The 25,321-nt window shown below is 37.5% G+C and overlaps 1 protein-coding gene across 12 annotated transcripts in view; it reads left to right on the top strand.

Moving 5' to 3' along the window:
• The window catches only part of NRXN1 (neurexin 1), a 720,695-nt gene that overhangs the window by 2,470 nt on the left and 692,904 nt on the right, over nucleotides 1-25,321 (top strand). For all 12 annotated transcript variants that reach the window (XM_061991571.1, XM_061991570.1, XM_061991565.1 and 9 more), the window contains exon 2: nucleotides 1,451-2,954. In XM_061991571.1, the coding sequence (XP_061847555.1) occupies nucleotides 2,216-2,954 (739 nt within the window). In that variant the 5' untranslated portion in view covers nucleotides 1,451-2,215. The remainder of the gene's footprint in view (nucleotides 1-1,450; nucleotides 2,955-25,321) is intronic.

Here is a 25,321-nt window from a genome sequence, read left to right as displayed (position 1 = left end):
CGTCCGGAGGAGCGGGGATGCTACCTTTACAGGCCCTGCCAGGCACCGCGTTTTGCAGAGGAGATGCCGGAAATCTCGGCTGGTAGTGGCATGGCCGGGGGTAGCTGCTGCTGCGGGGGGAAAAACCTGGTATCTCTTTGCTGCCCGGCGCAGGTTGAACACGGGTGGCCTCTGCCCGCGAAGTCTGGGGATTCTCCTTGACTCCCTTTTGCAGCTCTTGCCCACCTCGCGCGTGACATATAATAAAAATAAACGTGTTGACATTTAGAGGAATGAAATTAAATATAAAGAGAGAGTAGGAGGTGATTTCGCAGCTCTGAACGTGTCAGGTGCAGGCAGCTAAGGTGCGTGCCTGTTTTAAAGCAGGTTTTGCCCTGGCAAGCTTTTCTCTACACACACAGACACCCCCCCACCCACCCCCCAGGCCACTCTGGACGTGATATTCTGCCTACCTAAGTGCTGATGGCTGAGGGTGAAGGGAAACCAGTGGGTGAGGGAAGTGAAGGAGATCCTCTCCTCTATCAGGAGATCCTCTCCTCTATCAGGAGAGATCTGTTAATACACACCTAGAAAACATAGAGCGGCTTGGGGGAGAAAAGCAGAGAAGGGAGCCCCTCTGTTGAAGTGCTTTGAACGCAAAGACCTCTTTAGAGGAAGAGAGTGAACTGTGGCATGGATATTATTTTTGAAATAAGGAGCTGTCCTGTTAAATAAGGGCAGCTGGGTAAACATACCTAAAATACTGCAACCCATTTCAGAGGACTAACACCTGGGATTAGCTGATCTGCATTGTGAATAATGTCAACATCAGAGCTGGCTTGAATTGGATTTTCCCTGGCATAACAGAACCTCAGCACCAAAAGAAACCAGGTGGCGGAGAAAAACACGGTTTGAAATTTTCAAAAAAGCCTTCTAAGAAACCATTGCAATTCTTCCTTACCCCATGAAAATAAACCAGTAGGTGTGCCATGTACAGTGAAGCCTGTCAGTTTCTGCTGGTAGCTCAGTCCACTTTATATGTTTTTGAGCTATATTGGAAAGAACTAGAACTGGGCTTGTTAGCATCATCTACATGAATAGGACCCTATAGCTTCACAGGTGCTAGTATTTCCATGAACAGTTTACAATAAAACACCTTTTCTGTTTAACATCATCCTTGTAAGAATAAAATACTCTACTGAAACATTTGAAAGTTTTGGAAAGGTAGGTGGTTTATGTATAGATCATACCATTGAAAAAAAATCTAGTATAAGCATACATGTTAAGATTTAGTTTTTACACTGCAAGTTATATGATATTTCTCAATAACTCCAAAATTACAGCAGCAGTTCATTTTCCAAACGTTACACAGCACTTGAAAAGTGAAATGAAATTTTTGCTATTGATAAACTTTATGATTTGCCATGTTATCAGGCATCCTTTCTTATTATTTTATTTCAATTCCTTGCAGATTAGGAACAAAAACAATAGAAGAAAATCACCCCCCTGGATTTTAGCCTTGGCCTTTTGTAAGCAGACAGAAGAGGAGCTGTCAGGCTTTGCATGTCAAGTAGCCACTCGGCTGTTTGACAGCTTCTGGGTTTCAACCCCATTGGGATTGAGGCAGCTCAGGAAACCATGAGCGATGAGTCCTGTCGTCTGCTGACGCTGCTCCAGCACCATGGCAGACAGTCCGTGATCTGACAAGAGGATCCATCCTAGGGAGGCAGCGCTGGGATTGGTAATTGGCTTCCTGGGAAACTACAGCTGGTGGAGAGGATGTAAAAAGAGACGTGCATTCGCTGGGATATTGCTACAGTCTTGTCGAGCTGGTGGATCCACTTGGAGGAGGGTTTTGCCATCGATCTTGTTTTTTTCTCCTGGTTTGGTAATGTTGGCTTTGGGGAAAATTTCTGCTGACTCACTCACCTGTGGACAACTTCTGCAAAGCCTGGCTGACCAGTGAAGAGACCCAACGGCGCCTTCCCCCCACTGCGGGTCCCCTCTGGTGACTCTTGACCTCATCTCACACCCGACTTCATCCCGTGGGGCACCTGTAGCCCCCCGCCCCGGGGAGTCCCCCGCTGTGACCCCCGCACCCGGGGCGGGGGTAAGAGTGCCTGAACCTCCCAGGACGGCCAGTGCCCGGCAAGATTTTACCCTGTCTGCCACCGGGGCCCCAGCGCAGCCCCCCGCCGGCCCTGCTGCCCCACTCGCCCACTCCAGGCCGCGCAGGATGGGGGCAGCGCTGGTGCGGCGCGGGGGCTGTCTACTGCTCTGGCTGGCCCTGTTACTGGGCTGCTGGGCTGAGCTGGGCAGTGGGCTGGAGTTCCCAGGGGCAGAGGGCCAGTGGACCCGGTTCCCCAAATGGAACGCCTGCTGTGAGAGCGAGATGAGCTTCAACATGAAGACACGCAGCTCCAGCGGGCTGGTGCTCTACTTTGATGACGAGGGCTTCTGTGATTTCCTGGAGCTCATCCTCACCCAGGGCGGGCGGCTGCAGCTCAGCTTCTCCATCTTCTGTGCTGAGCCTGCCACCCTGCTCTCTGACACGGCGGTCAACGACAACCTCTGGCACGCCGTTGTCATCCGCCGCCACTTCAAGAACACAACTCTGATCATTGACAGGGCCGAGGCCAAGTGGGTGGAGGTGAAGTCCAAGCGGCGGGACATGACTGTCTTCAGTGGCCTCTTCTTAGGGGGGCTCCCGCCGGAGCTGCGGTCGGCGACGCTAAAGCTGACGCTCTCCTCTGTCAAGGACCGTGAGCCCTTCAAGGGCTGGATAACGGATGTCCGGGTCAACTACACGCAGGCGTCACCAGTGGAGAGCCAGGAGGTGCGGCTGGATGATGAGCAGAGCCGTCTGTGCGCCAGGGAGGATGTCTGTCTCAACGGGGGTGTCTGCTCAGTGCTCAACGACCAAGCTGTCTGCGACTGCTCCCAAACTGGCTTTCGGGGGAAGGACTGCAGCGAAGGTAAGGTGCCATTTCAACTTGCCCCACCACCCCCCTCCCCATCTCTCTGTGGAAGGGACGGGTAGGAGGCCAGGCATGCATGGAGTTTCATCTGTATGAGTGGCTCTCCTTCCCTCCCCATGGCGTCCCCAACTCCCCTCTTCCCTGACTTCCCCTCCCTGCCCTCCACATGTCTCTGTGGCTGACCATGGTGCCATCACTCTTCTGTTCTCCGTGCGACTGGGCAAGAGGAGGAAGAGGAGGACATTACTTGGGCATATTCCAGTGGGAAAGGGTGGCCAGCATCATGCTCGGCTGGAGTCGAGGGAAGAGATGGGGATGCTTGTCACAAGCGCCTGGTGGCAATTAATTTTGAGAGTGGGGAAAGCAATACTGGGAAGAAATTTACTGGATTAAGTGCAAAGATGACCTGGGTGTATTTTTGTAGTGTAGGAGAGACCCAGAATCCACTTTGTATTTGATATTTGCTTTTGCTGTGTTGTTCAAGTAAAATCAGTGATTTATTTGTGAATTCCTTAAATTGTTGTCAGGGAGGAAGGAGATTAAATAGAGGATTGTGTTTTTGCACGAATGTGAATGTTACTGCTTTGCTAAGTATTTAGCAATTCATCATGCCAGTTAGACAGGGAGATTACAAAAGGGCAAGGGGAAGGTACATACTCCCAAGACCACAAAATTACTAAATAGTTTTACCGAGGAAGAGGGAGCTTAGCAAAAGAGCAGTTTCCTGAATCCCATCTACAAATAAATCACTGGGTAAAAATACCATTCATACTCAGTGCCCATTGTTTTTGGCGAATGGAAGGACTGTGAACATTTACTTTGCAGATGCATGTAGGACTTTTAATTTTTTTTTAAAATTACTATTATTTTTCTAGTAAATGTATTCTTGCTTGCAGCTCCTTAAGCATAGAAATGATGTATGTTGTGTACCTAGAACAGGATGTAAAGGTATACAACTGAAATACCAGTAAAGATCTCAAAGGAAAAGTTAATCTTCATGTCAAAATTGGAGAGCAAAGACTAAGATTAAAATGTGAAAGATAAATATGAAATATATTGTCAGGGCCAAATGATGATTTTTCACTGAGTGGCTGCATGACATTTGTGGCTGAATAATTTGCCTTTAGCATTTCTATCAGATTTCACTCATTATAAAAAAGAAAACATCATTTGTGACTGTGCTTTATTATGTAACACCTTCTGTCCTTAGTGTCAATACTCAAAATGCTACAGTCATTCTGCATCCTGTTTACTTTATCAGTTGTTTATTTCTCATCTGCCATTCATAAAAAATATTCAAACCATATTAACATTTAAAAGTAATTTCTTATAAGTAAAACGTAAATGCTAATTTGAGAAAATTAGATGCTTGTACTTTTTGCACACAGTCCCATAAACTGAAAGTGGAATATCGTTCATATTGAGTAAGATCATATAAATGGGTTAGTATTTGAATGTAAATCTTTGATATGGGGTACTACAGAATATATAAATGTACACATTGTCTTAGCATCTTTTAGGTAGGCCCTATTATAATCCAAAAGGGAAAATTATGACGTGTAGCAGCTTGGTTAAAGCAACAATGATAATTTAGATATTATTATACATTTATATGTCCTTTACATTAAAATACAGTTTATTTATTTGAAATTGTATGAAAAAGTTCATACAATTGCATGTTATATCAGTCAGAGAAAATTACTACTTTTACATAATAAGTTTAACAGCTATTTCTAAGGAACTTTAAGATGTTTAGATCGAATATTGTTGAAATATATGTTTGTTTATCTATATCAAAATTGTATAGAGCTTATAGGAAGATAACGTGCAAAATAATATTTAGAATCCCTCAATTCAGGGTAACATAGTGGCTTCATTCAAATACTGGTGGTTTTATAACTGGCATTGGTGGGATCAAGATTCCCTTCACATATCCCTTGACCACTAAGAAGCCATATAAAATAATAGCAAGAACTACAATTTTTGCATCCTCTCTCAAGAAGGGATCATAAAGCATTTAGATTCTGCTTTCTTTTGAAATAGGAGGCAACATTTCCACTGATAGCAATATAAATGGAAGTAGTCCTACAGTTTACATCTGTTGATTGAAACTCCCATCAGTCAGGTTTTGATGAAGGTATTTATAGCTCCTCATACGTGCTACCAAAGATATTGAACTGTTCTATGAGTGATTTAGTGCTCTAAGAAACAGAAAAGGAAAAAGGACAAGTAAACCCATTATCTCTACCAGCAAAGAAACCCTGGCTATTGTTGTTTAGCACTTCATAGCCAGCCTAGGAATTATACTGTTGAGTTTTGATCTTTTTTTCCTGGAATATGTAAATTTCCTATAAACTTTGCTAAGAGGTTGCCATTGCTGAAGGATGGAGGATCATTGCAGACTGCAGTGATCTGCAGGGATCTTTTGAGTTTTCACTCTTGTTTCGTTTTTGACTAAAAATAGTTTAGAGAGGAGAAATCCTTAACTTTCCATCTTTATCTGAATTGAAACCACATGTCATACTTTATACCTTTTTTTTTCAAAAGTGAAAGATGGTCATGAAATTCTATTTTCCTTGGATTTTGAATTTCTTTTTTTTTGTGGCTTAGCATTAGTGTGCCTCTGCATAGGCACAGAGTCTGACAATATAATGAGGACTTTAGAAATCAATAACAACAAAGGAAACCTTTCCAAAATTTTCTATCCTGATTTACACATTTGAGAAATTAGAAGTAATTGATTTAGAATAAAAGTTTCAAGCATTCAGATGCAATTTTTAATAAAATGTGAATTATTTTCAGGAGAAAAAAAAATGATGGAATTATGTTTTTGAGGTTTTTTTGTTGTTTTTTTTTCCTAGATTTTTTGTTTTGAAAAGCTTATTAAAAGTTTTCTGAAGTAAAATTTTCTTATAGTTGTGAAGCTTAACAAAGTTTATTTGTTTTGGAAAACCCCATAGTCATGTAAGATATTCTAAGTAGGCTTAACTATTTTTGTACCTGTCTAAACCAAGAGTAACTTCATTTAAGTTATCTGAACTACTCTAGTGTGAGAACAGTGTAAGCTAGGAAAGAATCAGATTTATTCCATTCAGTCATGCCCTTTGTTTGAATAGGTTTTAAACTCTCTTCTGTGGGAGCTTTGACATGAATTATAGCAAAAGGACTAGAGCTTTGATAGAGTATCAAGGGTGCTCAGTCCACAGCACAGGAAAATATGATCTGTAGTCAATGAGTCCATGTGCTTATGAGTATAGGCAGTACAAGAACTTCCTAAAAATTAAAATAAAAACTATTTAGTACTGAAACAGGCAAGGGAATATTATTTTACATAATAAGAGTGACTCAGTAAAAGGAAAAATACACAAAATTATGATAAATTTTGTTAGGAATAAGACAAGCATTAAAATGAACCCTGACTGCCGTATCAATTTTCTGATAATTTTTTGACATACATCACAATCTTCTATTCAGTGAAAATTATATTATTCCCTAAAATGACTCAAATGGGTATGGCTTGACTCTGTGATAGGGTGAGCTGTTCATTAAAAAGACTAATCTTTAAAATCAGATTTTTAGTGAATTAAGTCAAGGTCCTAGAAGGTAGGGAGAATACGTGATTCATGTCAGTGAACTTCCATATTCCTTTTCTTATTTTGCTCTTTATGTTAAAATTTCAGAGCAAGACCCCTATTTTTAATATTAAATTAGTAGAATAGTGTTCCTCTGGCTTGCATAATTGTCTTTTCATCCTCACTTTAAAAAAAAATAACCTTGCCTGTTATCCTGTCTGAGAAAATAGGTAGATAATTCTTCAGGGTAAAATAAAAAAAACACATACCTCAGTTCGGCAAAAGTTTCTCACTGACCCTAGGTTTTGTCACTGCATGCCCTTCTGCTTTTCTATATCTGTACCTGCTTGAAAATACAGTATGAGTTATCTTTTTAAAATATAGCTTGCTTACTCGCCTCAATATTAACATATTATAGAGAAAACTACTCTGTGAATTCAAAGTATTCCCGTTTAGAGCATGTTTTATTTTAATTATTCTACCAAGATTTTATTTTGTGAGAGAAATGAGAACTGTTCATGCAACTGTTCACTGTAAGAGATATTCTTCCTTGTCAGATATTCAGTAGTTGATGCCAGCTATGATTTGAACTGTGAAAGTGATTTGCTTGTTTTAAGGAAGTGAATTCCAGATGTCTCAGGCTAGCCAGCATTTATATTTGTTTGTTTGGGTTCTGAATATATTACATCAATCTTTGTTGTACATATTTACTTCTTCATGTTAACTTTTTAAAATGTCATCCAATATTTATCTGTTTTTTAAAGTTACCAATTAATTCTCCTATGCTTTGAACAAAACATAGACACATATTTTGGCATCAGTTATTTTTTGCAAGATACACATTTGAGTGCGAAGAGATGCTGTTGAACTCATTGCCAATAGTCAGTCTTAACAGACACCATGTTTTTTTACAATTCTCAAATTATTAGCTAAATATACTTTGGACCAGTAAACACTATGAACAAAACTTTCCTTTCGATTTGCCCTTTAGAGTCTTTATCTACAATATGCATCTCCATTACATGATCTGTATTCGTTCTGCGTGCTGAATTTCTTGTAAATGCTGATGGCCACTAGGGTGACGTTGATTTAGGAGGAGGGCTAGAAATCCACTAGTGATTGCAGTAACACTCTGTTGTATTTTAGGATGATTTGATTAATTGAAAAATAAAGTATTTAGTCTTATTAAATGTTTTTAAATAGTGACTTTGTTGTCAGGTTATAATCTTGAGGGCAAGTAATCAAATTATCCCAAAGTCCTTCAAAACTGCTATTTCTGTGTCTTTTGCATTTAGTCGTATGAAACCAGGGTCTTTACGTCAGTTTAAAGCAGAATTTTGCATCATTTTCTGAATCTAATTTGACTTTTTTATTCTTTACCAGGATTCTGTATTATAGAATACTGATTTAAATACCTGCCTCATATAAAAATCACAGCAATTTAAATACTGTGTCACTGGTAATTAGGAATTGGCAGTCTGTGTTATATTAGCTTCTAAGAAGGCTACTAGTTGAATGTTGCTAATCCTTTCAAAATGCTGATATTGAAATACTTCCAAAAGACCACTTACACATATAGCATATGTCTTAGTACCCCAGGTCAATAATATTTTATATAGTGAGTTCGATGCTTCCCTTTTTGTCTAGCTGAGACGTAGTGTACACATTAATTTTAAGTCTGTATTGCAAATTATAGAATGCTAATATACTAGAAGAATTTACATCTAGCAGCATAGGACCTTATATCAGACTGGTCATCTTAATTCAGAATTTCAAAATCATATCATAAAATTGCCTATATTTTAATGTAATTACACTTCAAGGCTTACATGCATTTTGGACCAAATGTACTTGATCTTTATTTCTCATCTGCAAGTTGGCTCCCTAGGAGACTTTTAACAGTAGATGCTAGCCAAGGAGTTGTGGGAAAACATTTGAATTACAGAACATATAATTTTATTCCATCATCATTACTGAGCTGATGGATAGGAATGGGGAAACAGGCTGGCAAGTAAAGCAAGTTCCTGATAGAAATAGCTTTACGTAGACCCTGACATTAATGTATGCAGCTTCGAAGTTTTATGCTTCTTTTAATAAACATATCAAGATGATTGGTAATTTAAAACAAAAGGGTTCATCCATCTCTCTTGTTGAAATTAAAATGATGTTTAGTCTTCCAGAATGCCAGATGGTTTTTTTGGAGAACATAAAACCATACCAGCTTCTGGAAAAATACTTTTTATGCTTTATTGCATTGTAGTTCCAAGGTGTATACCTTCATAAATACATGACTTTACAGAATAGTGAAGGGCATTCTGTGGTGTTGCATACTACATTGTACCTGAGGAATAAATTGTAAAGGCTAAAGTATACTTCTCGCAGGGAATGATTTGGTAGAATGTAAAAGACATACCATTAACTTTGTTGTTATATATATAATTGACTAGCAAACTCAGAGGATGCCTGTATTTAGTTCTGTGCTGAACAGGGATCATATTTTAGTCTTTTACAAAATAATTTAAGTTTTTCCTCACCAAGATGTACACCTTCTCAAATGACACTTTCTCTATACTGTACCCGAAAGTATGAAAAGTACTTTACTAGCCTGGATTATATTGTCATATATGCTGAACTCAGTCTTCCAGCTTAGATTCTCTTACGCTGAATTAAAAAGTAGTTGATTGTGGTGGTGGGTTCTTACTAATGTCTAGCTATTCTCCTGGATCTTGATCTACTCAGTAGAATCAATGAGCACTTCTGTGCACAAAGTAACTGTAGCAGCTAATGAATGAAAAAACACATGATTTTGATGCAACGTTTCTTTCTCAGTGACCCTAGCCAGTTCACACCATATCTCTGGTTTGATTTCTCTATCTTTAAAGTTAAACTAATGGCAATTCATACAGGATTTTTTGTAGGATTTTCTTCCTGCCCGTCAGGTACTTGAAATTTCAGAATTTCTCTTAGGGATCTAGTAGGAGGAGTAAAGACTTGAAACTCCCTTTACTGTAGTGTAAGCTCTTAAATCTAAACAAATGATACTCACCAGCAGGCTTTGAAGTGGATACTATTCCTGCTGTGTATCTATCCATAGCTGAGTGTTCAGAATAATGTATCTTTTCTTTTGCACAACTGGTCTGACATTACATGCTTTCCATTAATCTGACTAGATGTTGGAAATGATGTAGTTTGTCAAATGCCAACCACTTTTCCCGGTCAATTCAGCTCTTCTCATGGTTGTAACAGTTCTCATCTTTTGCAACATTACAACAACTGTACAAAAGTCATCTTTATTACTGTAAAAGGATTTAAGATTTAATGGCTGAGGATAATAGAGAACTGACTCTCAGTCAAAAATCGTGCCATTTTTGAAATTTCATTCTCTTTCTTTTTCAGTGAGAAGTTTGAGGGTGAAAGTGGGAGGTGGCCTCAGTTGTGCCTTCTTTGAGCTAGTAAAGAAACGAGACAGAAGTATGCTATCAGCATTCTGTAGGAACAGGATTGTATGAGAGGAGTTTCAATTTCCTTAATTTTATGGAGTTGTTTATGAACCTGGAACTATTTAGCTAGGTTGTAATAAGAAGCAATTTTGATGCCTTATAGATAGCTAAAAAAATAGATTCTGTTTCATTTTCCAGTGGAATCCATTTGAAGTCCTATTGACTCAAGTTTAGAATTAGGACAAGCCTAATAACCTGCTGATTCTGAACTTATTATTCAAATGGGAATATGAAAACCGAGAAGATCTAGGGCAAATTAAATAACCTGCTGATTCTGACTGTAGCATTCACGTGGGAATATCTGTAGAGAAAATACTTTTCATAAATTCAGATATTTATTACTGACATCATCACCATCATAACCATGCTGTAAGAGTAAAGTTATATGACTAATTTTGTTTTACAGTTAAGGGAGGCTGTGATTGGGATCTGTTTTGATGAGTGGGTAGTACATTCAAACTATGAAACACTGGATTTTGCCTATGTAAGTGTTACATACCAACAATTTCTTATAGATGTCCAAGTTGCAGATTGCTTTTAGTTTTGGCACAATGCACAAGATTTTAAAAGGTTTGACTGGTGATATTTTTGTCCAGAGAAAGAATTTTGTGTTGCTTAAAGGCAGAAATTTAGACTCATTTTTTATTACAGTGATATCTTTTTTGTAATTGAGAGAACTTATACGGCCATTGTGGAGGTCACTGACATTATACTATGCAATTGGAGGTATATGTCACAGTTCCGAAGTTTCCAAATTAGATCTGAATTTCTGATACCTAATGCCGTTCATGTTGATCTTCTTTCTCTTCTATACATTTTAGCTTTAGAAAAAGGTTGTTTTTTTTTTTAAAGGGCACTTTGGTCAAAGAAGGTATTTTCATTAAGAAAAGACTATTTGAGAAAGATTACATGTATATATTATCAATTATATGAACTTTCTTTCTAAATATGTATGGGAATTCACAGAATTTGTGAATACACATGGAGTGAAAATCTGTATCTCAATATTGCAGTTTTCTTTAGAAGCTTATCCTGACTCTTCTTTGTTCCCAAGAGTGACAAGAGAAGTGTTGACATACACGTATCAGCATTTGTACAAGGGGTGTCTAGGGGGCAGCCATGATGAATAGCTTTAGGATGAATTATGATCTTGTGATGCAAAGATAATATTAATTATCAAGAAAAAGGTAAGAATTAGATCTTAATGCTAGTTTAAAAAATAATAAAAAAAGCAGCCCCCTTAGGAAAAATGTTATCTTTCTGAATCATGCAGGAGTGATAAAACTGACTTTAAAAAGTGATTATTGGGCAGCAACAAGCTTATAGTTTGCATTAGTAAAATAGTTTTTACATTTGTGAAGTTAGACTCTTAACTTGATTGATCTAGAGACAAGAGGTGGAGAGGATAGTGAGATGCTGCATCTTCTTCCCAGACTACACACACTGCTATGTTGAAGCGCAATGAATTTTAGGTTAGTATCTACAATGAGGCGGATAGATGCATTGCATGACATCATCCTCTAGAAAAACACAGGAATTTCTTCAGGAAGTTTCTAGGAATGTTAGTGATGACAGAGAGATTATTGTTTTTGCTTATTTTGAGTTTGCTTTTCTTCTCATTTTTCTTCATCAGAGGAGAGACAGGTGGAAATAGCTGTATTTCACTTAATTTTTAAGAAAAGTTGTAAACAGATTTTCTAAGAACTGATTCATGTCCTCCTGCTACATTCTTCTCAGATGAATTTTGCTTAACTTCATAGGAGCTGATTATCTGTGAAGTCCATTTTCTGTGATACTACAGAAAAGGAATTTATTTAATATTATTACATTGCAAAGAATATGTAGATTTTTTTTAAGAATGTACAATGTTTCAGAGATTAATTGTTAACTTTCATTCAACATTACACAAAGATTTGTTTGATTTGTTTAAACATTTACTGAAGAATTCTGAATACAGATTTCTTATTCCTCATATGTGACATTCTTGACTTAAATGTTAAAAGGAAGAAATCAGCATTTTCCCACTACTTCACCAGGAAGAAAATGAGATTTCAATATATTTCCTTTTAGACCCAAAATTCCATTAGTTTTCCATGAATGCTGTATCAGATGTGGTAATTTTAAGGAATTTCAAGGGGTTTTACCACTGTTCTTGGTCCAAAGTTTTGGAGGAGCAGCAAGGATGAAAGTTAGTTACACAGCCTTGGACTTTTTTTTTTTTTTTCCTCTACAGCAGTACAACAACTGAGTCTGGTATTGTAATAAGTTCTGCACTTAAGCAATACAGAACAGTTTTTATTTTTATTTTCCAAACAACAAAATTGGGAACGCTAAACAAACCATACATGAGGTTCATAGTTACATGAAAAATGATTTCTCACTGTTTCTTATTCATGTTTTTGTGATAAGAAAATTACACTGTCAGAAAAAGTTAATATAGTAGAAGTTTTTGACGTGCTATTCTTGCAAATCCATTGACAACCATTTCCAATATTTGAAAAAATGTTAACTTTTTATGTATTATCTTATCATCTGGATCCCACTCTCTTGTTTTAAATATCATTGTAGCCTTTAAATAAGTAGGGTCTTGCACATTATAAATACCTATATTATTCCAGTCGCTAAAGGGACTGATTAAATTAATTTGCAGTTCAGTCTCATATTACCTGTTGTGATACTTGAGTCATCTGGGTAGATTTTATAAATCTTTAACCATGGAAGCATGCACAGTAATGCAAGTGAATAAAATGTGCTTCTAATTTGTCCTCTATCAAAAAAACGAGAAACCAATCTATTAGAAGTGGAAAAATAGCACTGTAAGTTGATGGTATGAGAATTCAGAAGCAAAGCTACCTTTACTTACAGGTGGCTTTCACCTGTTTTGTTTCCTGTGAGTGGAACTTCTTTCAATGTTATTCACATTTGCATTAAAAATAAGGAAATGCAGTTGATGATGCTATATATATTGTGATAGAGATATTCCTAACTCAGAGAACATACCTTAGAGAACATAGTAATGTTTTATTATTTTGATGTTCTTCAATATGGACTCATTACTAAATATATAAGATGATCTGAGTACAGGTTTTGATGTTACTCAGCTTTGCTCTTCCTTAGCTTCCTTGTCAGAAATTTGAAAAATAGTACGTAATTATATCTTGTAAACTTTTTTCTTGCCCAGTGTGGTCTCTCAGGGACTTAATTAAGCTTTCAATCATTAGAGAATGCAGAAAGAGGTACTAAGGAAATTAACTAACTGAACTGGAAGACAAAAATATGTTTAGAAATCATATGTACTGTTATGGATATATTTCTAAAATGTTTTGGTTTTGTAGATTTGCCAGATTCGGTAGAATCTCTGTCAGTTGCTGGAGCAAAATAATTTGTCCCAATACTCCTTTCATGCCTGTGTAAATTAAGGTTGATACCTCTGGAAGCTAATACACTAGACCATTGTAAAATGAGAGTAAGATGAAAATCATTTCCTCTGGTTAGACAAAAAAATAAATATTTCAACTGTATGACCATTAAACCACCCCAAAAGGTCAAGAAACAAACAGGCTTAACCTTCCCCACTACCATGTAATATTTGCCATCTGTATTGAAGCTTCTTTTGTCATTCAGACGCAGAGAAACATTTTGTCATCACAAAAGTGACTGGTGAGCAGCTTTGCTTGCTTGTTTCACATACTGATATGGTAACAATAATTTCTTATTCCACTTTTTAATTTTTCTATATTTGTAGGTGTATAATAAGAACTTGAAAAGCAATTTTCCATCCCCATTGATGAGATGACCTATCCTGTATTAAAATACCTGCCATTTGAAAAGAAACCGTCATGTTTACAGGTCCAAACAGAGCTCCACACTCCTTTTGTTATTCTTAGATACCCATTTAGCACACAGGTGTATAAAGCATAGCTTGGTATGGCCAGTTTGCTGCTTCTCTAATCAACCTAAGCCATCAGTGTCAGTCTGACATGTGTGAACATACTGCTCTGAAAATGTATGCTCTGAGAATATTTTTAAGTTTATAAAATAAAGCACATATAAACTATGAGCTATCAGGACAAAAGATACAGATTCAATTCCATCTATTTCTGAGTATCCATTATGAAATAGTCTTTTATTCTATGATCTTATACCACTTTTTCCTTGAGCTGTCCATCTCATTCAGTGCATTGTCTGGATATTAATTTTGTATTCAATATTTTGTTTTCTCCTTGCTGTTCAATGTGTGGTCCTGAGCCTTCTTTATCATTCATATTCAAACTAACTCTAAAGAGAAATTATTAATTTTCCTTTTATAAGGTTTTCATAATTACCATATCTGAGCTGATATAAGAATTATGGAATGCCCATGTAAGATAACAGATGTCATTATCCCAGCTGTAGAGAAGAACTAAAGCAAGGGAGACTGCAGGTAAAAACATTCACTACGTCACTAATCCTGAGTGCACAATCTGAAGTCTTTCAAAGTATTTTACAAATAGCACTACATACTCTAAGCATCCACTATAATTTCAAAGCACAGCTTGCACTAACTTCAGATTACAGTTTTGAGTGATCAGCACTGTGTATCCTGGAATAACCAGCAAGGCATACTCTCAAAAAATGCAGATGTCCTGAACGGTGTAAGGAATGACCACCCAAAAAATACCTGTCTTTAAAAACCTGACGAAAATCACATGAGATTTTTTAGAAGAAAGGGACAGAACATATTTCTTCAAGGCAACATTCACCTCTCCTTTGCATACAGTACACCCCACTCCTTTTCACAGAATCGTTGCGTTTTGAAAAGATCTTTAGGATCATCAAGTCCAACCACCTAACCTAGGACTCTTACACTGCAGGAGCGGGTGTACTGCTCATTGACACAACTCCTTTCTCCATAACTTGGTCATTACTTACTCCTGAGAATAAATCTTTTCTGTGTACAGAATGAGTAAAGGAGGTTCTAGTGACAATTACATTAAACATTGTAATTAAGGGCCATATCATAATGTATAGGAATAAAGTGGATGGATCCAAGAATTATCTCTCAGAGACACTCTTTTTAACTTTGCAAGCTAAACAGCATTCTTTAAGGTAATGTGGTTGTTTTGCCCTGGCTGGGTGCCAATACCCACCAAATTGTTCTGTCATTCCCCCTCCTAAACTGGACAGGGGAGAAAAAAATATGAGAAGTTTGTGTGTTGAGATAAGGACAGAGAAATCACTCAGCAATTAATGTCATGGGCAAAACAGATTCAACCTGGGGAGAAATGGTTTGATTTATTAATGAACAACCAAAACGAAACAAGGAGACGTGAAATAAAACCGAATCTTAAAACACTTCCCCCACCCCTTTTTCTTCCTAGGACCCTCCTTCCTTCCCCCCAGTGGCACAGGGGATGGGGGTTAGAGCCAGTTCACCACAGATAGACTTCACCACTGCTTATTCTCAGGGAGAGACCTCCTCACACTTCCCACTGCTATAGTGGGGGGGCCCTCCTACGGGATATAGTCCTTCAAGAACTTCTCCAACACCAGTCCTTCCTATGGGCAACAATTCTTTGTTAACTGCTCCAGCATGGAGCCTCCCATGGGGGCAGCTGCCTTACAAACCACTTCAATGTGGGTCATCCATGGGGAGAACTGTCTCTCAGCAAGAGACAGCTCCCGTGTGGATCCCTTACAGGATCGCAAGTCCTGACAGCAAACCTCCTCTCTGGCATGGCCTCCTCTCTTCCCAATGGGGTTCCAGATCCTGCTAGGAACTTGCTCCAACATGGGCTTCCCATGGAGTCACAGCCTCCTTCAGGCATCCACCCACTCCGGCGTGGGGTCCTCCATGGGCTGTGAGTGCATCTCTGCTCCCCAGTGGCCTCCATGGACTGCAGGGGCACAGCTGCCTCACCATGGTCTTCACCACAGGTCACAGGGGAGTCTTTCCACCAGAGCCTAAGCACCTCTTCCCCCTCCTTCTCCACTGACTTTGGTGTCTGCAGAGCTGTTTTCACATCCTCACTCCCTGTTGCTGCTGCTGTTTTGCAACAGCGCAGAAACTTTTTCTCCTCAAATACGTTATTCACAAAGGCGTTACCTCAGTCACTAATTGGCCAGGCCAGGATCAGCTGCAGGTCCATCTTAAAATTGACTGGCATTAGCCCTGTCAGCTCTAGGGGAAGCTTCTGGCAGCTCTTTGTTCAAAGAAGCCAGTCCTGTAGCGCCCCTAGCTACCAAAACCAGGCCCAGGCAAAACCACTACAGGTAATAAAATAGAGTGTATATTTTTTTTTAATAGGTTTTAAAAACTCTACTTCCACTCAGATATCCCAGCCCCAGTGATTGTGTTTTCTGCAATTTTATGAGGAAGCACCCTTTTCACAGGGCCTGTTCCCAGGAGGGAAGTTGCTGGTAAGCTGATGCTCTCTGTGCTCCAAAACTGGACAGCTGGACTTAGTACAGGCTACAGTGTTTCCAATGATAGGGAAGACCTACTGAAGCTAAACTATACAACCACAGTCCAAACAATTTTTCAGGAGTTTCCTGGTCAAAATCTAAGACATCTCCACTAACACTGTACAAACACATTTATGAGAAAGTTTGCAACTTGAACAGATTCTGGCAGATTTTGAAAAAGTTTGGCAAAAGGCTTAACCCTGAATGTCAAGTTACTCCTTCCCAAATGCTTTCTATATTTTTACTTCAAAATAAAACGAAAGTCAAAAGGAATCAGATTGGAAGTGAAACTTTTACTTAGAGTTCCCTTGGGGAGATAGTGCTGCTAACATAAGTGTCAAGTTTTCAGTTGGATTTGTTTTTGTCACTAAATCAAATATCTTTTTTAAGACTGAAAAAAAGAAGACTTTACTGGGTCACTTTCTGTTCTCTTTAATTACTACAATTGATCTGCCTTTGTAGTAGTCAGCGTGTCTTTTAAAGAATGAAAAAAACCCCACTTAATTGTTTCAGTGCATTTTGACTGTTTTTTCCAAGGTATGAACTGAATTTTAAAAATAAAATATAAACATTATGTTTGCACATCTGCTTATTTTGTGCTGCTATTAAAAAACCTTTGCTCTTCCTATGAAAGTTTTAGATGAGAAATAGTATAGCCATAATATAATATTCTGTACACATGAGCCAGAAATGCTGTGTTAATCTTTGACTTGACCAGCCAATATTTTTAAAATATTTCTAAGAGTCACATGTATTAACATCCCAGAAACTTTGAATGTACCATTATTGTTTTTCTCCTTACTTATTGTACTTTCTCTACAGAACTAGCTAATCACTCTTTGTGTATTAAAAATTATTAAATTAAGAATACTTATTTTCCCTCTTCATGATTTATATTATATCCAATATGTTATACTTTTTTTTTACTATAAAAGCTATTAGGGCATGAGCTGAAAACAGAGTAAAGTTACAGTCAAATTCCCAATAAATTTATTTATGGTCACTTAATTCACAAGTAGTCCCACTGTATTTGGTTGTATTTTTTGTATCAATTCAAATCCTAATTTGTTCCCCAATATAAATTAATGTATATATACAAATATACTTCAGATAACCATACTTATTTTAATAATACACTATGACCATTTACAAGCATATGAAGCTAGAACACAAAAAGTTCCACTTAAATATAAGAAAAAACTATTTCAGTGTGAGGGTGAGGGAGCCCTGGCACAGGCTGCCCAGAGGGGTTGTGGAGTCTCCTTCCTTGGAGGTCTTCAAGACCTGTCTGGACATGTTCCTATGTGACCTGATCTAAGTGACCCTACTTCTGCAGGGGGGTTGGACTAGATGATCTCAAAAGTTCCTTTCCAACCACTACCATTCTATGATTCTATGATTATCCTCATGTCACTTAATCACCTTGTGATGTTTTCAGGAATATTAAATGTTATTGCTGCCTCTGATTTGAATTATAGTATGTATGGATTTCAGGTCAAGGGAAGTTCTGCTCCCCTTCTACTCTACCCTGATAAGGCCTCATCTGGAGTCCTGTGTCCAGTTCTGGGCTCCTCAGCTCAAGAGGGACAGAGAATTTCTGGAGAGAGTCCAGCACAGGGCCACCAAGATGATCAGGGGACTGGAACATCTTTCATAAGAGGAAAGGCTGTGGGAACTGGGGCTGTTTAGTCTACAGGAGACTGAGGGGGGATCTCATTAACATTTACGAGTATATAAATGGTGGATGTCAGAAGGTTGGGACATCTCTTTTTTTCTATAGTAGCTAGCAACAGGACAAGGGGTAATGGGATGAAGCTGGAACACAAAAAGTTCCACTTAAATATAAGAAAATACTATTTCATTGTGAGGGTGATGGAGCCCTGGCACAGGCTGCCTAGAGGGGTTGTGGAGTCTCCTTCTTTGGAGGTCTTCAAGACCCACTTGGACACATTCCTGTGCAACCTGATCTAGGTGGACCTGCTTCTGCAGGGGGGATTGGACCAGATGATCTCTAAAGGTGCCTTCCAACCCCTACCATTCTGTGACTCCACGGTTCTATGTTTCTGTATTAGAATTACTAAGAAAATTTTTAAAATAAAAAAATTCAGTAGTCAAAAAACTAATTTAAAAATCATGGTTTTAGCATAGTCAGAGACTGCAGAATGGTAGACAACAAATTCAAGTATTTATAAATCCTATAAATATAAAAATTTCTAAACTATTTTTATATTTTATGAATGTTTTATGCCTAGTATTAAATCTTGTAAGATTTGTCTTTAGAAATACCTTTTCTAATGAATAATAATGAGTTCACATTCAGATATCTGTATGTATTTAAATTTTGTTCAAGTTTAACATACATGTCTTTTTACCACTTCATTGTTGCATTTTCTAGAAAAGAATTGCAGTTCTATTTCCTTAGGAAAGCTTAAAGTCAGCAGGAAAATAGTACCAGTCAGAAAGCCAAGTCCTGTGTAACAGCCCTAAAGGCTGTGTTTCGCAAAGCAGTGGAGTGTAATTTAATGCACTCTGATTGTACCGTCATTTAAAATATGTTTCTACCTCAGCTGTAAACTTCTGCACACTTAGCAGACTTTTCAAAATATCAGTTCCTGTGATTATTTACAACATTTATGCATTTCACAAACTGGCTAAAACCTCTTCTCAATTTAATAAAAGTCTAGAAAATAACTTGTCCTAAATGTAACTTTAGAAAACCTCCTATTTAAAAAAAAAAAAAACCACAAAACTATTTTTTAAAGGCAATACTTCTCTTATTAACCAGAAGCATATTTATTTTACAATTGTTTATGTGCCATCTCTGGGATTTGTATCAGTGAGATAGGAAAATAGATAGTTTTCAGTAATATTAAAATTGAGACAATTATTGTTTTATGCCAGGAATTTTCATTTGATTGTAAAACAGTAAGTGAACCTGACTGTGCTAAGTGAAAGATTATAGCCACTGCACCTGAGGTTTCATCTCAGATCTGCCCCTTAAACATGGAGTATCATGCTCCAACTTGGTCCTGCTACAGTGGTTTGAATTAAGAGAAATCATTTTCTTGGGAGGACTTTGTTAGAACCAGATTATTTGGATAGAGCAGCTCCTCAGGCAGTTATGCCAGTTGATGCAAAGGGGTAAAGAAAAGGAGTTTTCAGATAGAAAACATGTAGTAGCATAATTGGAACAAAGGTCTTTGCCTGCTCAGCTACAAGAGAAGTGAGCATGTGACTCTTATAATTCTCTGAATTTCTGTCTCTATAGCTGTGATTGATTCCTGCAAGTATTCTTTATTATCAGTGGTCTGGCCAGAAAAAATATTTAAGGAATATTCTTCCTGTGAGGGTGATGAAACACTGGAACAGGCTGCCCAGGTGGGTTGTTGAGTCTCCTTCTCTGGAGACATTCAAAACCCACATGGATCGAGTTCCTCTGTGACCTCCTGTACTAGTCCTTCTCTGGATGATCATTCAAAGCCCCTTGTAACCCTTAAGATTCTGTGATTCTGTGAATTTATTGGACATATTAGAAAACCTTTCAGTGATTTGGAAAATATTTTCTCTGTTTTACAGTAGTCTATTTTCAAAGATATGTAAGGTAGAATTTGTCACTTTCCACTGTCATGGTGCTTCTTTGCTGGCTGGGCCAAGCGACAACAGCCTAGTAGCTACACTGTACTGTATGTTAGTAAAAATAATTAAGTTTTTCATGAGAGCTGGGGAACTAGGTCTTCTGTTTCTGTGAATCAGTAGCATCACTTTCAAGTGAAGTCTTGAAAAAACTCTTTGTACTTTAATTTATAGCTGTCAAAAATATTTTTGAGAGTTGCTTGCCTTTTAGCTGCATTTTAAATCTGATTCCTGAATTTATATTTACTGTAAAGTATTTCAGCTAAGTTTCAGTATGATTATATTTTTTTCTGACTTTACACAAGAGATAGCCTAGAAAACTCTTAAGAAAATAAGAAACTGGAAATATTGTTTAAGCAATATTTGGTAAATTTGGTATCCAAATAAATGACATCAGGAGAAGAATGGAACACAATTATCTAAAATGCAATTAGATATTTTAGTATATCATACTTAGCCAAGTTTCAAAAAATTATTGGTTACTGAATGTGATGTGTACCACCAGCCTGTCTCTAAAGGAAGCACAACAGTGTTTCCATGGGGCTCGTCTTGTACTTCTTACTGCAATATATTCTTATTGAAGTTTTTACTTTTGATAAGAACTCTATAATACTTAATATAGGACCAACTACAATTTTCCTCTGAAATGTTTGATTCCTTCAGAAAACCATTTTAATTGTAATAGTGACCTTTGGTTCTTGGTATTTGCACTTTGGTTTAACATTTTGCAGAATTTACAGCGGTTAAAAAAACCTCATTATGAAACAGCCCTATTTTAGCTTTGAACCTAGGTATTTCTTCTTTAAAAACTGTATCCTTCATAAATGATTACATCAGATGAATGGTAGACATCTGGAAACATAAAATGGAAAAAAAGAGAGATGAAGGACTAAGAAGTAATTAAATACTGTAAATGGGATTTGGAATTACTATTTTATTTTCAAAATTTTATTACAAGTTTTTCTCATATCTCAAGTACTTAATCTCTCTCACAGTTTTTCATCCATAAAATAAGGTTAATAATATTCACTGTCTTCTTACCATTGCTGTCTTTTTTGTTTAGTAGTGTTTGAGATATTGAACTATATTCCTACGAATGCCTACCATGAGAGAAGTGGATCTTTTATGTTTTTAGATGTTACGTATTGTACATAATAATGAGCTGTAGTTGGGATATAAACATTGGCGTAAAAGTAATAAATAATAAATTTTTGTAATTTAGGGTATTCCAGATTGCGTTAAGGGCAATGAAGTTCCAGATGTACTTACACATATTCTTTATAAAAATATTTTTTTCTTTGGAATAACTTATTTGGACTTGGTTTGTGCTTTATTTATTTCATTTCTTTTATTGTCCTTAAGTGCTGTCAAAAGTTTCTGAATTATATCTCCTTTTCAAGCAAAAGCAAATGTGCTTTTTTGAAATGAACTGAAAACCTACCAAAATAAGTGCAAGATTGTGTTTTATTGGCATAAGTGTCAGCTGATAAAAAGAATTTTCTTAGGCATACTGCACTCTAATAGAATTTGCTGATTCTATTGTATGAAGGATTTTAGAGCTTTCCAGCAGAAAATGTTTACAAAGTGTCATAGAATGTAAACCTTGCTACTTGCAAAAAGGTGTAAGGGAGGAAACAGTGATTTTCATTAATACCTGGTTACATAAAGTGTATTCTGAACAATAGAGACTGGTTAGCTAGTAAAAAGGAGAAAACTATTTTTTTAAACTTCTAGCCTTTTAGTTCTTCTACTATTAGGAATTAGTCTACACGCATAAGATGAATTCATTTATCTGTATTTGCATTGAAATGAAGATCGGGTTTTCAGTCAGGTAACAGTAGAGCAATTGTCCTCTGGCAACTTTTGAAAGCAAGGGAACATTCTTTCTGATTTTAGAAATGTTTCAATCAAGGAGATTAGTTCTACCTCAGACTGCCTGGAAGTTGGTTACTGTTCATGAAAAGTATATTTGAATATGTTGCTTAAGCTATTTATAAAAAATATGATGCAGAAATAATTATAATCTGACCTTTATATGTTGAAACAATGTTATGAACCCCTAAAGTAATGACTGTAGCTGTAACATTTGATGTTACAAAGGTCTTATGAAGGTATATTTAGTTAGATAGTAGATTGGCAAGTAATTTACTTGTTTTTCATGAACAATAGATATATGTGTTGTAAGAATGGACAGACTGGGAAATGTCAAGTGGCCATTCGAAAATATATAACTTGAACAGAGCACAGTCCAGCTACACATTTGGACAAAATGACCAGCGAGTGTATGATATCTGTGTTATAGAAGATGATAAACTACTGAAGAATGTAAAATCTGCAGGAAAAAGAAGTGGTTAAACACACATGAAAGGGAATCATAGATTGCATTCCAAATCCTGGGTTGTTAGATATCACCACATCTGATATGACCATGCATAGCAACTGTTGTGCTACCTACTCTTCATGGGTACATGAGTTCAGTTGAACTGTGCAGCTAAGCAAGGCTAATAAATTGTATCACAAGAAAAAAGTGATTAGATAGAAGCTCTGTTCACTGACATAGACAAAATCCAGAATGAGCAATCCACAGGGCTGACAATGTTCTCAATTTCAGTTCAATTTTAAATAGTATGACAAGGGTTTTTTGAGAGAGCAAAGCACTTGGTCAAATGAAATGTCAGCAAGTCAATGATTGCAGAAGAGAGCATGGAGAATTCAGACCTTTAAATCTGTGAGCAAATGTACTGAACATGTAAACTAATTAAAGGAAGAAGCTGAGTATTAGCAATCTGTCATAAAAGTTAATGTTTAATCATTACTGGAAAATACAAAAAGAACAACAACAGTAAATGGACCAGTCATTCCAAAATGTTGAAGAGACAACCGGAGTTTGAAGTACTATGTTATCGAGTAGAACAATGATAAAATGTTTATTTTGTCTTCAAACTCTTTCTATTCTGATATTTAAATTTCACTATGTAGTGAGGAAATGTAGAGTCTGTAGCTTTGAAGATCATAGTATTAATTTGATCCCTCCTCTGGAATAAATAAATATTTGTTATAACTTACTCATGTACTCACACACATTTCAAGGTGGAAATAGCCACAAAGATAACAAAATTTTATGAGCTTTCCTAGGTGCAAAGTAAGCAGTGAGAGACTTTTTTCTGAATCACAGAGCATAGTTACTCACCTCTGTCGTCATTTAGGTCCATCCAGGGACAAAAGACCATGATTAGACTTAAGTACCACAGACTTAAGAACTACAGAGGGACAGGGGGGCTTAATTGCCACTTATAGTCCTGGAAAAAACAGCCAAAGCTACCTAACTTGGGGAAGAAAACAGAAAATAATTTAATCTACCACCAACCAAAACATAACTTTAAAAACGCAAAACACAACAAACAGAAAAGAACACAGAGTGGTACAATGATGAAGGGACTACTTTCTCCCCACCCCTTCCCTCTTCCCTGGCTCAGAGCCCAGATCCCTGTGTCTTCATCTCTTCCCCCCATGAACGACTCAGGGGCGCAGGGAATGAGGATTTCAGTCAGTCTTCCTCCGATGGCTCCTGCCATTTGTCTCTCCTCAGGGCAGGTGGTCTCCTTGCGGGGCACAGGGATCCCTCACACACCAGGCAGCCCTGCACGGGCTGCTCTGACATGCATTCATCCCAAGGGCTGCAGCTCCTCTCTGACTGCTGTGTAGGTCTCTGCATCCCACAGGCTCTCTAGTATGGCCTGCGTCATGGCTGCCTCTTCACATAGTCTCTGGCCCATCTGGGCATACTCACACAGAGCTGCTGGTGGCTGTCAGTCCTGCCACTGCCCTCCATAGGGGTACAGCCTGTGTTCTTGCCACAGGTTGCAGAGGGTTCTGCAGTCCAATGCTCCTCCTTCCTCCTCTGACTGTGGGGTCCACGTGGTCGTCTCCATCGTGTACCACTCCTACAATTCCTCCCAAGCACTTCAAATTCCCGTCCTTAAATAGTACTGGCAGAGGCACCAAATTGGCCTGGCTGGGTCAGAGGAAGGTCTGAACCTCAGAGCCGGGGGAAAGTCTGAAAATTCTTTACAGGCCCTGCACTGCAGCCTCCTCCCCCCATTACCAAGCAAAATTGGCTCCTCGTTAAACTGTGACAGCCTCTTGTGATGTCTACAGGAACTTGCTGAGAAACTTCCTTTTGTGCCTTTGATTGCTATATCAGCTCTGAGAAGCAATCTGAAACACTAAACATGTATTTCTTAGTATTGTCAAAGTATAGCAGACTATTTTTTAAAAAATAAGATATCATTTCTTCTGTGGTCCTGACTACATTACATGTGTATCAGACTTCTTTCCTTTGTCTTGCCTTTTCATAGCTCTGTATGCCACCACTACCGGATGACTGGAGGTAGAGTATATAGTTAATTAAATAGTTTGTGTTGTATCTGATAAAACATTCATGGACAACAAATAAATCATTCTTACTTTTAAACTTTTGCACGGATATTGTACTTTTAAAATCACTAGTAAGATTTGCATGTGGCAAAAATCTTTGTCATAAAACAGTTTTTAGCGGACACTATTCATCAACAGAAATTTGTAGATATTTAAATAAAATAAGTCAGTGAGAAATACAAGATTTTATGTTTATTTAGGATTTCCTTGTACCTCCTTTAAAAAACCTCAGAATATACTTAGATTTCAAGCTGTGAAAAAGATAGTAGAATGGTGATTAGATTTGATACTTTGAATTCTGATCAAGAGATTTTCTGAATTTTCTTTAAGAATAAGATCAAATTAGTGAGTGATGTTTGAATCGCATGTCAGCAGTGAAATACATAACTCTCTGTCTAGTTTATCTTGGACGAAATGATGTCCTCTTCTCAGTTCCACTGAGTAATAATTTGCACAGTACAATTTAATTCAAAGACCAAACTAAGACAGAAAAAAATCCTTAATGTTTTATACTTATTAATTGATGATAATGTGCTAACCTTCCGATATCTCAGTCCTGTAGTTCTTTTGTGTAAGGACTGAACTTGATTTCTTAAATTCAGTCTTCTTTAAACATCAGTGGATGTGAGTGTCATACCAAATCTGGAATCACTTTCTCTCTTAAAAATAATATCAGGTTTGGTTTTATTTGGTTTAATCCATATGCAAAGATCCTGAGGAGCATTAAGCTATTCTTGGGTGAAATATAATGTTATTATATTTTTACCTGACTTAAACA

Source organism: Colius striatus, chromosome 2, assembly GCF_028858725.1.
Source record: "Colius striatus isolate bColStr4 chromosome 2, bColStr4.1.hap1, whole genome shotgun sequence".
Lineage (NCBI taxonomy): Eukaryota > Metazoa > Chordata > Aves > Coliiformes > Coliidae > Colius > Colius striatus.
This window is presented reverse-complemented; position numbering and strand designations above follow the sequence as displayed.